Raw genomic sequence first — 14532 nt, 5'->3', positions numbered from 1 at the left:
TCAGCCCTGTAAGGGACTGCTCAGCCCAATGACAACAGGAGCTTTTCTCAGTGTCAGACAACATACAGCCTGCCACCAATGGATGAACCATCTGTTAGTGCATATATTCTGATAATGTTGACAGATTTTAAATCAGATCACCCTAAAATCGTCTGATATGCAAAACAGACCACAGCACCTGGCTCAATCTTATAAATTCTAGCACAGGGATCATCTAGTCGTGGGCCAATTTTTTTTTGTTTTTTTGAGTGGATGGTCAGGGGGCCGGAACATAATTACAAATAATTTGACTTAAAAGCCCAAACATGTATAACATTACTAAAATTTCAAAATATTGCCTACATTTGTATATGATCACAAACCTTGTATGAATACTTTAGGCACAGATTACCAAAATTGTAATCACTAGACACTGATTTGCTACCGTTTTTAGTCTAGCGACCTCCTCTCCGTATTTTCCAGCTGCTAAGAGCATTGTCTCAGCAACCTGTCTCGACTGCAGTGGTTTAAAGTACTTAAAGGTATATCTACTTTACCATTTATATTTGACAACTTTAACTTGACCACATTCCTAAAGAAAATTAAATTTTACTACATATAATTCTCCATTATCCAAAAGTACACTACATTGAATGCTTAGCAGGGCAGGAAAAGGGTCCAATTCAAGCGCATATCAAAAGAACATCCCTGGTCATCACATCTGCCTGTGATCTGGCGGACTCACTAAACACACATGCGTCATTAGTATGCGTGTTGGACTGTGCCCCTCGCTTTCAGAAATTAAACAAATGGCATCTGATTTGCTGAATAAGGAACATAAAATGATTTGCTGTTTTACTTGATACTTACGTAGATTTAAAACAAATACTTTTACTCAAGTAGTACTGGGTGACTCAGTACTGGGTGACTCATGGTACTTCTTCCACCACTACTCGACTAAAATGCTCCATTGAGTTCAACAACTTCACTAGATGCTGCATTGAGCATTCACTTGTTGCTACCCGTTTGTCCCAACTAAAGGGTCACTGCTCCAGTAAACTAGTGTCTTAAAATCACATTCCTTTATCCTTCTCCCCTTTGTCAATATTATGTCTATCACCTTACAGAATGGGGCCAGACATCACTACCCAGATTCCCCACAGTGGACAGAAAATAAACGCGCGAGAAACCCGAGCAGAGCAACCACTCAAAACGCTGCCATTCCAGACACCTGGTACCCAGAGAGATGGTGTTTGTTTATTTAGTAAGGGAAGAGATTAGGCCCATGATAAGAGATGTTTGTCCATATATACAGTAACCAAGGCTATATTTAAATATAATAATGAAAGTAGCTGAAGAATTGACCTTTTATGAGCCGCAAAACACCCGTACCAACAATTAAGAGACGGCAGTCAGGATATTGGGATTTATTTAAGATATATAAAATTAAGTCTGTACAGAAAACATCCAAGAACTTCCTGTGGCAACTACAATTTCACAAATACACAAAATGTCAACATATTTAAAAATGTAAAAAGTGAGGTAAAAAAATTCCTAGTCACAGAAATCTATCAGGAGCCAAAGGAAGATGACACACCAACTCAGTTCCTCGTACTGTACTCTTGGAGCATTCTCCAAGCTGCTTTGTCGGGAACCAGACCATGATTTCATCCCAACTCAAGTTGAACGCACTGTAGGCCTAATGTTGATTTCTCTGGAAACTGGGCGAGAATCAACTGTTTTCCAGGGAGTGTCATTATCCTGAAGTGATGGAACGAGCTCATTCTTTTATCATCATTTCTAACAAACGGTTGAATCTCGAGCGAAAGAAACCTTGGCAGTCCAGACATTTAAATCCCCAACAAAACGCCAGACTGCCAGGAGCCTTTTATCAGTGCAGTCAAGGCCTTTCACAGGATTATTTATACCTGTTGAAAATAAATTTTTTAATTCAGTCACGCGGCATGAAAACAGAGCACTTCTCAAAGTGGCAGATTGAGGTAAACCTTTATCAAATATCATTGGGAAAAACCCAACATTTCCTCCAGTCCATCAGAAAGTAGTACATCACAACCCTGGTTTGATTTTCTACTAGAGCCGGACAAAAGTCAGCCCGAGGGTCCATTCAAAAACCTTGCAGTTGGTTGTGAAGGGGACTAAGCGCTTTCTGGCCAAATTCAACAAGCAAATGCAGAATCTGAGGTACACTCAGTTGGCAGACTTAGGTCATTCTTGATTTCATCAGTTTTATTTTATTAATAGTCAAAACAAATACTGTAGCAGCTTGAGCATTTTTAAATTACATATTGCTGAAGACAATACTTACCATGAGGACATTCAGCTCAAGTCCAATGCCTTTCTCAAACCCAGAAGGACTAACTCAGAATACCTGGGGACAGAAATACAAATGAGACCCATGTGCAAGTGCTGTTGACAACTACATGTAGTTTAAGTTGGACAATCATTCATGCAAAACTAATATTTCACTGCAAAAGTCATGCAACTCAAGCTGAGGTTGTCAATTTATTTTTTGTAACCATGACTTAAAGATTGCTACAAATGCTGAACATTTTAACAGTATTCTAAAATTTAAAAAAAGGCAGAAGGCATTTTAAATGATTGGACCATAAACTGCGTTCAATTTTAGCAAGAGTTGCATTACAATCATTTCTAATAATTTTGTACAGCTATTTTATTTGAGACATATTTTTCAGTCACGCAGTTTTGGACAACTGGTTTGGGTTGACTAGCAGGTTCTAGCATTTTGAGCATAAGACAAAAAATATCTAACAAATGACAGTTGGGGTTAGTTTTACCTTCTTGACGTGATCTTTTGGCTTTTAGCATCCTCTCCTCTGCACTGCGATATTTTTCTTTAATAAAACCAGCCAGCATGACTTTGCATCAAAGTCAAGTAAGATCCCTGCAAGCTTGATTGTAAATACGGTTGAAAATCAGTTATTTCAAAGGACTAAAAATACATGGCTCATTGGGAAGCTTGAGGAAATGTTCCGTTGTAACGATTGATTTCAAATACTACAAGTCCAAGCACTATACCCTTCTCAAGCGAAGTATTTGGAAATACATTACCTTGATTAAGGTACCATCTTTATTTTAGGTGACATAACAAGTCTCTTCTAGATCCTTTTTAATACAGAGAGATGAAGAGGACGTGCTCTTTATCAAAGTAAAGCAGATTTTCTTTTTGGTTGCTTTTGTCTCCTATGTACATACAATATTCTGGTGATTGTTTAGGAGTTTTGTGAAAATCCTCAAAACGAGAATCAGTTTTATTAGAAGTGGAAGGCATTACTATACAACAAAAGCAAAATACCAGGTTTAGTTTGATAAAAAAACAAAACAAATTAGGCTTTATTGATACAACGCACTGCAGAAAAACATTTTTGGGATATATTTAGTATCCTATTTAGGCAAGAGTACACACGTACGTAGCACTATGCATTTTGGAGACGGCACAACTTTAGAAAGCAATATACAAAACTTTCTTAAGTGTATGCATATAATATTGAGATGGCTGCAGTTTTCCCTTACATGAAGACCATGTGAGGACCATGTCCAAATTCTTGTAGAACCACTCAAACAAAGTGAGTAATTTATCAGCATTTCTATCAAAGTCAGCCCAATAAGATGTAGACCAAAGTAAGCCAAGCAAAAGTTATCTAAAGTAGAATGTACTTACAACCAAGTCGAATTGAAAATACTTAAAGGAGATATTTTAGGACAGACCGTCTCAGTGTCTAATAAGGCTAGATTTCAAAACCCTAAGAAAAGAAAAAACATTGAAATCTATGCCTCTATAGGGAATGTTAGTTTCTGCAAAAATGATTTGTCTAGAAAATTATTTTGGTTCTTCCCCATATATTCTTAATCTAGTTGCCGATGTTACATTGACGTCATTAATCAAGTTTTAGCTAAAAAATACTTTAGAAATGCAGCCTAAATGAGACTGCAACTGCCACAAATCATTTCAAGACAAACTGAAACAAACCTTCAAAATAACATTTAACACTATACAAGGTATCACGTTTCTCTAAGTAACCATTAAATTAGATCTTAAAACTGTCAATGATGCAGTGGAAACATTGAATGATAACGTATTATCCAAATCCTTGCATTCGCTTGCTACGCCCACTCGATACGATACATCCAGTTGTCCTGCTCTCAAATCATTAAAAAACAAAAAACTACAGAAAATTTAAAAGAAAAACATTTAGGGAAATTACTTTGGAGAGTTAAGTGAGTTACAATGGGAGACCGTTGCCATGGCAACCCTCTACCGGAGACTGTTCAGTATCTTCCGTATGGATGCTCTCTGTAGGCCCCCCTCTTATCCTGCCTCGCTGGAGGGGCTTTGCCTCCAGTGGAGGACCAGGAACCCTCCCAATCATCCTGGGCTACAGAGAAAAAAAAACACCAAGCCTAGGTCAATGTTTAGATACATGCAGTGTGACAAAAAGAGTGGTGGTCAAATATGTCACAACAGAGTACAACACATGGACACAATCAGTTTGGACCAACTATGTCAGTTTCATTATTTGAAAATGTATGAAAAACGATTTACTTAGCCCATTAATTTATTGCCATCTTACCATAGGGTTCATAAGCCTCCTGAGCCTCTCCATGTCCGTAGTCATAGTACTCTGTGTCCCTGTGAAGAGAACGTCAAAGAGCCTTTTGAGACAGACTGATACTACATTGAATATTGCAAGGGTAAAATGTCTGGGGCCCCACAGCATTCACTTGAAAACATGGCACAATATATCAGCTTAATTACAAAAGTTTCCGGAAATTGAAATCACTAGGGAAAGCGGGATACAGAGTCGGTTGCACAACAATGCAACCGAAACGTGTCTTCCGCATTTAACCCATCACCTCTGAACCAGTGTCTGGGTTGGCTGCTGAAATCCATCCTAACCATCTTGATCTCAATATTTCCTATGACAATTCAAATGCAAAATGCTGGGGCGAAAAAAAGTATGCTACTACAATCTTCTACTGAGGATTGGCCACGTCATTGTTTTAACCATTATATTATGAGAAAGACTTACGCTTGTGGAGGTTGTTGACTGTAATAGTTGTCATAACCTTCATATGCAGGCTCAGCGTAGCTTTCTTCATAGGCAGGCTGGGGAAATGAAGACAACAGGCCACTATTACCACAGAATGACGAGGTACATGTAAAACAGAATGCTACTAGCATGTCAGAATAAAACAGTCAAGTGGACTAGATGGGGCTTAAACCCATGAATGAAGTGACCTGTCACCCATTATGAATAGACAACAAAATATTAAACTGACAGCACTTCAGTTCTGAAAGAAAGTAGGTATACAACCCAATGACTTAACAATTGAGTGGTTTGACTTACATATTCATTGTAGGCCTCAGCCTTGGGTGGTGGGGCATGTTGGTGCTGGTGCTGCTGGTGGGAATGGGCTGGGGACGGGAGCATCCTTGGTGTCCCTGGGGTGGGTGGTCTGGAACGGGGTGTAGTGCCTCCTCTAGCAGGTGTAGAGGGGGGTCCACCCCGGCCAGCTGGAGCCCCTCTGGCCGACCCACCCCTGGGAGGTCCTCCTCGGGAAGCTCCACCACGTTGGGTGCCTCCACGAGGGGCTCCTCCACGAGGTAGCATTCCTCGCCCCCTGAATAAATAAATCATGGTGAATTAAACTTTGTAGGATTATGAAGGCTTTTGGTCTTGAAAGGTAAGGGGTTGTCAGGCACTGCGAGTCCTACCTGGCTCCTACTGAATTGGGTGGGGGTGCTCCCCTGCCCCTGCCTGGAGGGCCCCCTCGTCCCCTGGATTGTGAATCTTGACCGCCATTCAGGTAGCCAATCTCCATGAACTGATCCTGGCATATACCATCCATGGTGTCCTGCTTATAAAGAGTAAAGAGAGTAGCTCCATTAACATGACAGGTCAGAGATTATAACACGGCAGTAGCATGGAAAATCTTGGACCATTGCTAAGTTACCATAGACCGAATAGCTAGGCCCATATATCACAACCTGAAATAGCTTTGGTTGAAGCAGGAAGCTCCCTGGGATACTTACAGGGATGAGGAACTTCTTGACCTCGTCCATGGCGTGAGCCATGCGCAGGTATGCCTCAGGTATAGGAGCAAACACCTCTATGAAGACATGCAGTTCCATGCCCAGATGAGCATATTTGGGCTCACCACCCTTTCTCAGCTCTTCCTCCTGAAATTCAACAGCGTAAAAAAACAACAATGAATTCTGCACATTACACATCCAATCACTGCTGTTTGTTACAAAAGGACTCTTCTCCACATGTACCCTGTCAACTCCTCCCTCCATTCTTACCTTCACCTTGTCCCTCATGGAACCTTTGCCCAATACTGAGATCTTAGCTCCAGTTTCCTCCTGGAGGCGCTTGATTGTGTTCCCCTGGGGTCCCAAAATCTTACCAACAAAGTTGAACTGTGGAAATAAAAAAGGTTTCACTATAATAGACTCGATGTTCTTGGTGCAGAGATTGTTGTATTCAGGGATATTGAAACATAGATCACGGTAATATGCTGCATAAGATACTGTATCAATGCCTCGAATCTATAGCATGCTGCCTTCCCGTCTAAGGGACAATGGCAATAGACATATGAGAAAGAAGTTTCAGCACACATAATTGAAGAGGAATGAACCAGCGGTCCTATTTTTTTTAATTTATGCCTGTTTAAGTGGTCCATTTTGTAGACACCACTGGGGGTCTAACAGCACAGCAGAAGGAGCACTGACATGCCATTCTGACTTCACTCCCATTAAATTATCCTATTAAAATAACTGCACTATATGCAGTCATATCCATTTAAGTTTGAGGTCACTGATAACCCTGAGGTGTGCAAGTTGTCCCTTGACAGTGAGGGAGAGCCAGACATGCAGTAGGGTGTTCAATTGTAATGTATGCTTTGAGCATAGTAAATATGAGCCCCCCCCCCCCCCCCGTTAATGTAATCGCATATGAAAAGCAATGGCCCAAACTGAAGGCTTCTATTGTACAAGAGAAAACTTTACTCACCCTTGGGTACTGTTTGACTGGAATGAGTACACGTTCCTTGACCTTGATGTTCTTTGTGGTAAACAGGTCCAGGTAAGTTTCTCTTTCTGTCTCTTTCTTCGTCTCTCCTTTCTGAATCCTTTCTATCTCTACAGAACGGAAAACATGGCTTTTTAGTTTGACTAACATCACTATCACTCACAGACTGAACATAAACAGTGCAAGAGCTACATGAAATGTTCATAATTTACAAGTAATTAGCAGAACTTGGTCAAATCAAAGTGTAGAGTAATTATAGCTACATCAATACATAGACCTACTACCAGAAAAAATCCTGTCGTAGTAAGATAAAACACAAGTCATCCAATGATACCAGCTCCCTAATTCCCCCCCCCCCAAAAAAAAAAATTTAGTGGGCGGGTCTCAAGTCACACCACAATTCACATCATTGACAAAAAAGTAGCTGATCAAACTAGAATACAAATTTGGTCACAAAACAGATTCTAAACTCATCTTAATGCATGTCCCTGCTTAGTTTGAAACAGACTGGCAGTGGTGAACTGTCTGGGTAAAAATTGGCTCTGGGGGAGAGGCAGACTGCAAGCAAGCTGTTAACTGGCCCTGCAGCAGGATGAAACCGTTCATAACCTGGTCTGACACTTAACTACAGAAACCATCTTCTTATACTAAAAAGGCATGCCAACCGGACATTGTGGACAATGCTCAGATTCTGACTGCCATTATAGCAGCCATGAGGTCTCTGGCAGAGGTTCCAACATATTGTAACAATGTCCTGCCTACAGCATTGCCATTGCACAGTAACTTTTTAGCAGACATCCCAAAAATGTGGGCCCACAGATGTGCAAGCTAGCTGCTGTCTACTACCAATTTCAAAAGTGCAACATCATATGAAGGTACTCGCAAAATAAATTCAGGAATCCAGCTGTAAAATGTGGGAAATGTTTTTTAGTAAAAATCTAAGTGACTTGCATGAGTAAACATGAATTGAGATTCAATGTAGTTGTGATGGATATCAAATAAAGTGGGTGATGCAAGTAAAGGAGGGCTCTGATTGGTTACCTACTATGCAAATTTCAGAACTGTAATATGCCCATAGAGTATATTATGTTCATATATATATATATATATATATGTATGAACTAAATTCGTCAATACTGATGTTTATACTTGTCAATTAATAAATGTACGAAATTGTTATTGAAAAATATATTACTTAGATTACAGAGCAAGCTGTAATGCTTTATATGACACCACATTTTTGTTTTGTAGCACCTGCATATGGAACATGGACAAGACCTTGATAAGGCTAAAATGGCATAAATATGCCACCTGATTAATTATTTACAATTACGCTTGTAGATACAAATGTCAAATTCTTCCTCCAAATGGTACATTCTATGGATTACATTTAGAGGGAAAAACTATTTTTATACTTGTTTAGTGAGGACTCATCCAACTACACATTTTAGTAGCACAAACAAATAAGCAGCCTTAGTTCATAAAACTAGCTACTGTTAAGAGAAAAGCAGCAAGCAAACGTGATCGTCAGATAACAGGTTCTGACGATGAAAAACCTATTTGACGATAAAAAAAAAAAAAACTTTCCAGCCAAACATTTTATGCAAGCAACATACATCATGTCATGAAAGCCCTGGAGGAAACAGTTGTCAGTAAATTTCCCAAAAGTTAAAACATGCTAGACAGTGGGATCTTTGTGTCAGTAAAATTGTGCGAATAACGCCATTATCTGTAAATATTTATATAATAACCATCATATCAAAGTGAATTTGGAGGCAATGTTGTGCGGTCCTCCCAATACGATTTGGGAACGCGTGTAGTTTATGAGGCTACATATTTAACAAGTCATTATGAATTCAACAGGGTGGTGAAAGAGCACGGTGATGGGCTTGATGTTACTTTCCAATAAATATCGAGGGTCTTATTCCAGCGACTCGATGATTGATTCTGGTTTGACTGCCTTTTGACAAATCTCGCTCTTTTGTCTATAAACTCACACGTGTCACGATAAGTGGGCACATTTGCTTTATAATCCTACTTTGTGACAAAACCACAGTTGAAAATCAGATGGAAATATATTCGGTGCATGGGGAATTTAACCGCAGAAATGGTTGTCGACTACATCCACGTACAATTTTATTCGCAACAAGTACATTTGAAGCAAACATGCATTGTTTTTGTGCGAATTATATAATATTCTCAAATCTGTAGCCAATTGGATGGAAACCTAACTACTGAATGTTATTAAATTTGAGAAAAAAACTAATTCGGCCTAACTAGATACCTACAGAGTCCCTAACCGATCCTACTCGGTGCCATGCCTCTCCTCCATTCGAGCCTCGTGCTAACAGGCCGTTCTTCCCGCCGCAACCATTGTTGTCCAACACAAGGCCTACATTTTTACAACGTAACTCAAGTTGACTAGGCTATATGTTGTGGGTTTAGCAAAACCCATTGTATCGAATCAATAACCAATAGCCTATCGTTTAGGTCAACACAGTTTGTTGTTGAAACCATAAGTGTTAACAGCGATACAATCAGAACAGTTAAGTAACCTGCTAGCTAGCTACGTTAGCCATCGTCATATTTTTAGTTACACCAGCTAGTTATCGCGTTACCTAGCAAACTAGTTCAAGGAGTCACTACAAACGTGCACTCCAATCAAAATATTTGAGTAAAATATTACCTGTCGATATAAGTTTCATTGCATGTGTGAATGAAGAATCCAGACTGTCTTTTTCTGCCAGAAGCTCAGGGAGATACTTGCTTTCATTCTCCATTTTGGCTTTTTTAGGCTCGGGCTTAGCGTCAGAACTCATGTGGCTCACGTTCTGTAACGTTTTCGTTTACTTGGTTTCCAGTCGGTCGGGAGCGTCCCAAAACAGCCTACTTTATTAAGTTGACCAGCTTGATGTTCTCAGCTATGTTTTCAAACGTAATATTCTCCGGCAACTAGCTACACGTTATCCGTATTTCACCGCTAAAAGAGAGCGGGTTATGGATGAATACGGTTTGTAGAATGGACGACGTTCTTCTCGTGCAAAAAAAATTAAGAAAAATACGTCACAGCTTTTATACATCGGAAACGAGGCTGCTTTGAGGATTTAAAGAGACAGTGTTTTTGAACTGACAACAACATACACCTTTTCATTTAGTCCCAGATTGAGGTCAAGAAGGCAGGAAAATAAACTTATTGAAAATGTCCCTTTTTGTGGTTTGTCTCTAAAGAAAAAACATGTTTATTAGCTGATGCCTAACTGAGCAACTGTATGCCGAAGGTTAAGTGCATCATCAATAGTTTTATTTTGTCTTCTTGTCCCAACCCAAACTGAATTAGGATCACAAGATCTATCTTTAGGCAGTCATTTTATCATTTTGGAGTCACTTTTATTGTTTCTGAGCACTTGTATATTCATGTGGATGATACCATGATTAACGTTAATTTATTTTTTACCTTTATTTAACTAGGCAAGTTAGTGGGTTAACTGCCTGTTCAGGGGCAGAATGACAGATTTGTACCTCGTCAGCTCGGGGTGTTTGAACTTGCAACCTTCAAGTTACTAGTCCAACGCTCTAACCACTAGGCTACCATGCTGCCCTGCCGTAAACACCATGGGACCACGCAGCCGTCATACCGCTCAGGATGGAGACGCGTTCTGTCTCCTAGAGATGAATGTACTTTGGTGGAAAAGTGCAAATCAATCACAGAACAACAGCAAAGGACCTTGTGAAGATGCTGGGGGAAAGAGGTACAAAAGTAGCTATATCCACAGTAAAACGAGTCCTATATCGATATAACCTGAAAGGCCGCTCAGCAAGGAAGAAGCCACTGCTCCAAAACAGCCATAAAAAAGCCAGACTACGGTTTGCAACTGCACATGAGGACAAAGATTGTAAATGTCCTCTGGTCTGCTGAAACATCAATAGAACTGTTTGGCCATAATGACCATTGTTATGTTTGGAGGAAAAAGTGGGATGCTTGCAAGTCGGAGAACACCATCCCAACCGTGAAGCACGGGGGTGGCAGCATCATGTTGTGGGCGTCCTTTGCTGCATGAGGGACTGGTGCACTTCACAAAAGATGGCATCATGAGGGAGGAAAATTGTGGATAGATTGAAGCAATATCTCAAGACATCAGTCAGGAAGTTAAAGCTTGGTCGTAAATGGCTCTTCCAAATGGACAATGACCCCAAGCATACTTTCAAAGTTGTGGCAAAATGGCTTAAGACAACAATGTCAAGGTATTGGAGTGGCCATTACAAAGCCCAGACCTCAATCCCATAGAAAAGTTGTGCGAAGAACTGAAAAAGCATGTGCGAGCAAGGAGGCCTACAAACCTGACTCCGTTACACCAGCTCTGTCAGGAGGAATGGGCCAAAATTCACCCAACTTATTGTGGGAAGCTTGTGGAAGGCTACCCAAAACATTTGACCCAAGTTAAACAATTTGAAAGGCAATACACAATGACCCACTGGGAATGTGAAATAAATAAAAGCTGAAATAAATCGTTCTCTCTACTTTTATTCTGACATTTCACATTGTTAAAATAAAGTGGTGATCCTAACTGACCTAAAACAGGGATTTTTTACTAGGATTAAATGTCAGGAATTGTGAAAAACGGAGTTTAAATATATTTGGCTAAGGTGTATGTAAACTTCTGACTTCAACTGTACATTCTACATACAGTACATTTCACAGGCAGCATATTTCACATTAGTTGTCTTTTGTTTTTAGTCCCAGTCTTCAGCTACCCTCAACCCCTCCCATCTATCTCTGAAGGCCATCCAGTTTTAATTTCTAGCTGACATATTTTCTACTGTGCTGTGATGTTTCTGAACCTTTCTCATAGTCTCTACAGATTGTAAATGAAAGAAACAATTTTTCTAAGAGTGTTATTTTATTATTGATGGATTGACTATGACTTTTCAAATCACCCAGCAGGGCTATTTGCAGAGTTGGCTCCAAGTAAATGTTGCAAATAAAATTGGTGGCGATCACACTAGTTGACTGTCCCTCATGTACTGTTTCTACAGCCTTAGTGGATTCCAGTGCTGCAGAAAACTTTATTGACCAGATCCTTGCCTTCTCTCTCAACATGACCTCATACCCGCTATCCTCTCCTTTGCCGGTTCAAGCCCTCGATAATCGGCCATTAGGTTCCGAGACCATCACACACATCACCAAACCACTCACCCTCACCGTGGTGTCCATCCATCAGGAGAACATCCCCTTCATCACCAGCTCACAAGTTCCTCCTTGGCTTCAATGCCACAACCCCACCTTCTCAGGATGAAAATCAGACTGTTTACCCGAATGCCGGAGGAACTGCTTCTCCATCCCTTGTGGTTCCATGTCGGTTGAGAGTCTTGTGGTTGTCCTTCAGCCCAACATCCCGGAGGTAAACCAGGACCTGTGGGAGGTATTTTCCATAACACACGCCACCTGTCTCCCTCATCACCCCTGGGACTGTGCCATCAACCTGCTTGTAGGCTCTGCGCCCCCGCGCAGACGCATCTACCCTCTGTTGGTGGCTGAAACCCAGGCCATGGAGGAGTACATCCATGAGGCGCTCCAACAAGGTTTCATCCGCACGTCCTGCGTCAGCACGTTTCTTCTTCGTGGCCAAGAATGATGGAGGGTTATGCCCATGAATTGATTACAGAGGACTCAATGAAATCACCAAGTACCGTTACCCTCTCCCGTTGATGCCGGCAGCCATCGAACAGCTCCAAGGTGCCCGGTTCTTTACCGAATTGGACCTGCGGAGTGCATACAATCTCATCTGCATCCGGGAGGGGGATGAATGGAAGACAGCTTTTAGCACAATGTTTGGTCACTATGAGTTCTTAGTGATGCAATATGGCTTAGCCAATGCTTCGTCAGTGGTCAAGGCATTCGTTAATGAGGCGTTCCGGGACATGCTCGGACGCCAGGTGGTCGTGTATATCGACGACATCCTGGTCTACTCGGCTACCTTGGAGGATCACATCGCTCACGTCCGAGTAGCCCTGGGATCAGTTTCAGGAGCTGAGTGAGCAGGTGATGGCTCGGGTGGATATGAGAGGGGATATGGATAGTATGAATAACTGGATGAGAACAGCGTTAGTGGGGGCAGCTACTGAGGCTGTACCTAAGAGTTCAGGAAGGAGGAGGAAAGCAGTCCCATGATGGACAGAGGAGTGTGGGGTAGTGGTGAGGAGTAGGGACAGGGCATTTAGAATACTGAAAAGGAATTATAACTTCCAACATCTGATTCAGTATAAGCAGGCCCATGCCCTAGTGAGGAGAACTAGGGCATGGGCTAAGGCTGAATTACCTTCACCTGGGAAAGATGAGGTGTGCTATGCTATGTTAGCCCATTTTAGAGATAAAGCACTGGATAAGGTATTGGTGTTGTACAACAGAGTGTGGGAGGAGGGGAAACTACCAGGCAGCTGGAAGGAGGCAGTAGTGGTACCAATCCGGAAGCCAGGGAAAGACCCAACGAGGCCAACAAGCTATCGGCCAATAGCTTTAGCATCACATGTATGTAAGATTATGGAATGTATGATTACGGATAGGCTAACTTTCTTCCTGGAGAGCAGGGTGCTGGTATTTCCACATCAGTGGGTTCAGAAAGGGTAGAGGAACTATGGACCCAGTACTCTGCTTAGAAGCAGAGGTCAGGAAGACTCAGGTGAACAGGGAGACTTTTTTGATGATTTGGAGAAGGCGTATGATAGGATGTGAAAAGAGGGGTTGTTAATCAAGCTTGAAATTATGGGGGTAGGAGGGAGAACGAACAACTGGACAAAGGATTTCCTGTTTGGTAGGTCATTCCAGGTGAGGGTGGGGATGTCTCTATCAGGCAGCTACCTGGTGGATTATGGGGAGCGTGATTAGTCCTCTGTTGTTCTCAATCATGATCAATGATGTAGCCTCACTGGAATATGCCTTACATAGTCAGGAAGGTACAGGAAGCAATTGATGAAGTAGAGCGGTGGGCATTAATCTTTACCAGGAGGAAGGTGGAAGATGAGGTATGCTTGAGGTTATATGGGAGAAACTTGGAGAAGGTGACACTAGACTGACCTGGGCAGAACACATTGAGAGATTGGTGGGAAAGTGTTAGAAGGTGCTAAATGTGATGCGCTGTATGACAGGGAAGGAGTGGGGGGCTGGGCGTTCCTCATTGAGGACCATGTATGTTGCATGAATCTAATCTGTAATACACTATGGCAGTATAGCGTATGGTTCGGCAGCCCAGACATCATTGGAAAGGCTAGATGTCATACAGGGGCAAGGACTCTGGACCTCCCCAGTGGCTGCACTACAGGTGGAGATGGGGGACATGCCATTGAGAATTAGGAGACAGCAGCTGGCAATGAATTATTGGGTCAACCTACAGGGACATGGGGTGACTCATCCTGCAAAAGGGATTTTACAGGCATGCTGGGAACACGAGCGAAGACAGAACACAAGCTTTGGGTGGGTAATACCAAG

At 41.6% G+C, this 14532-nt stretch overlaps 1 protein-coding gene across 2 annotated transcripts; it reads right to left on the bottom strand.

Annotated features, from left to right (window-relative positions):
- Positions 1 to 3237: 3237 nt before the first annotated feature.
- On the bottom strand, positions 3238 to 10120 carry LOC139384035 (KH domain-containing, RNA-binding, signal transduction-associated protein 1-like). 2 transcript variants are annotated; one of them, XM_071128666.1, is made up of 9 exons: positions 9736 to 10120; positions 7032 to 7159; positions 6323 to 6439; positions 6053 to 6199; positions 5735 to 5877; positions 5367 to 5640; positions 5049 to 5125; positions 4590 to 4648; positions 3238 to 4394 (listed from the first exon to the last, which is right to left on the bottom strand). In XM_071128666.1, exons 1-9 carry the CDS (start codon positions 9866 to 9868, stop codon positions 4288 to 4290), a joined length of 1185 nt encoding a protein of 394 aa, XP_070984767.1. In that variant the 5' UTR covers positions 9869 to 10120; the 3' UTR covers positions 3238 to 4287. The 2 variants fall into 2 exon arrangements, with proteins under 2 accessions (XP_070984767.1, XP_070984768.1); XM_071128667.1 differs by having other exon boundaries at positions 5735 to 5874; positions 9736 to 10111.
- Between the last annotated feature and the right edge of the window lie 4412 nt (positions 10121 to 14532).

Source organism: Oncorhynchus clarkii, chromosome 25, assembly GCF_045791955.1.
Source record: "Oncorhynchus clarkii lewisi isolate Uvic-CL-2024 chromosome 25, UVic_Ocla_1.0, whole genome shotgun sequence".
NCBI classification, from domain to species: Eukaryota; Metazoa; Chordata; class Actinopteri; order Salmoniformes; family Salmonidae; genus Oncorhynchus; species Oncorhynchus clarkii.
The sequence above is the reverse complement of the archived record's forward strand: the minus strand, read 5'-3'. Positions and strand labels throughout refer to the sequence as shown.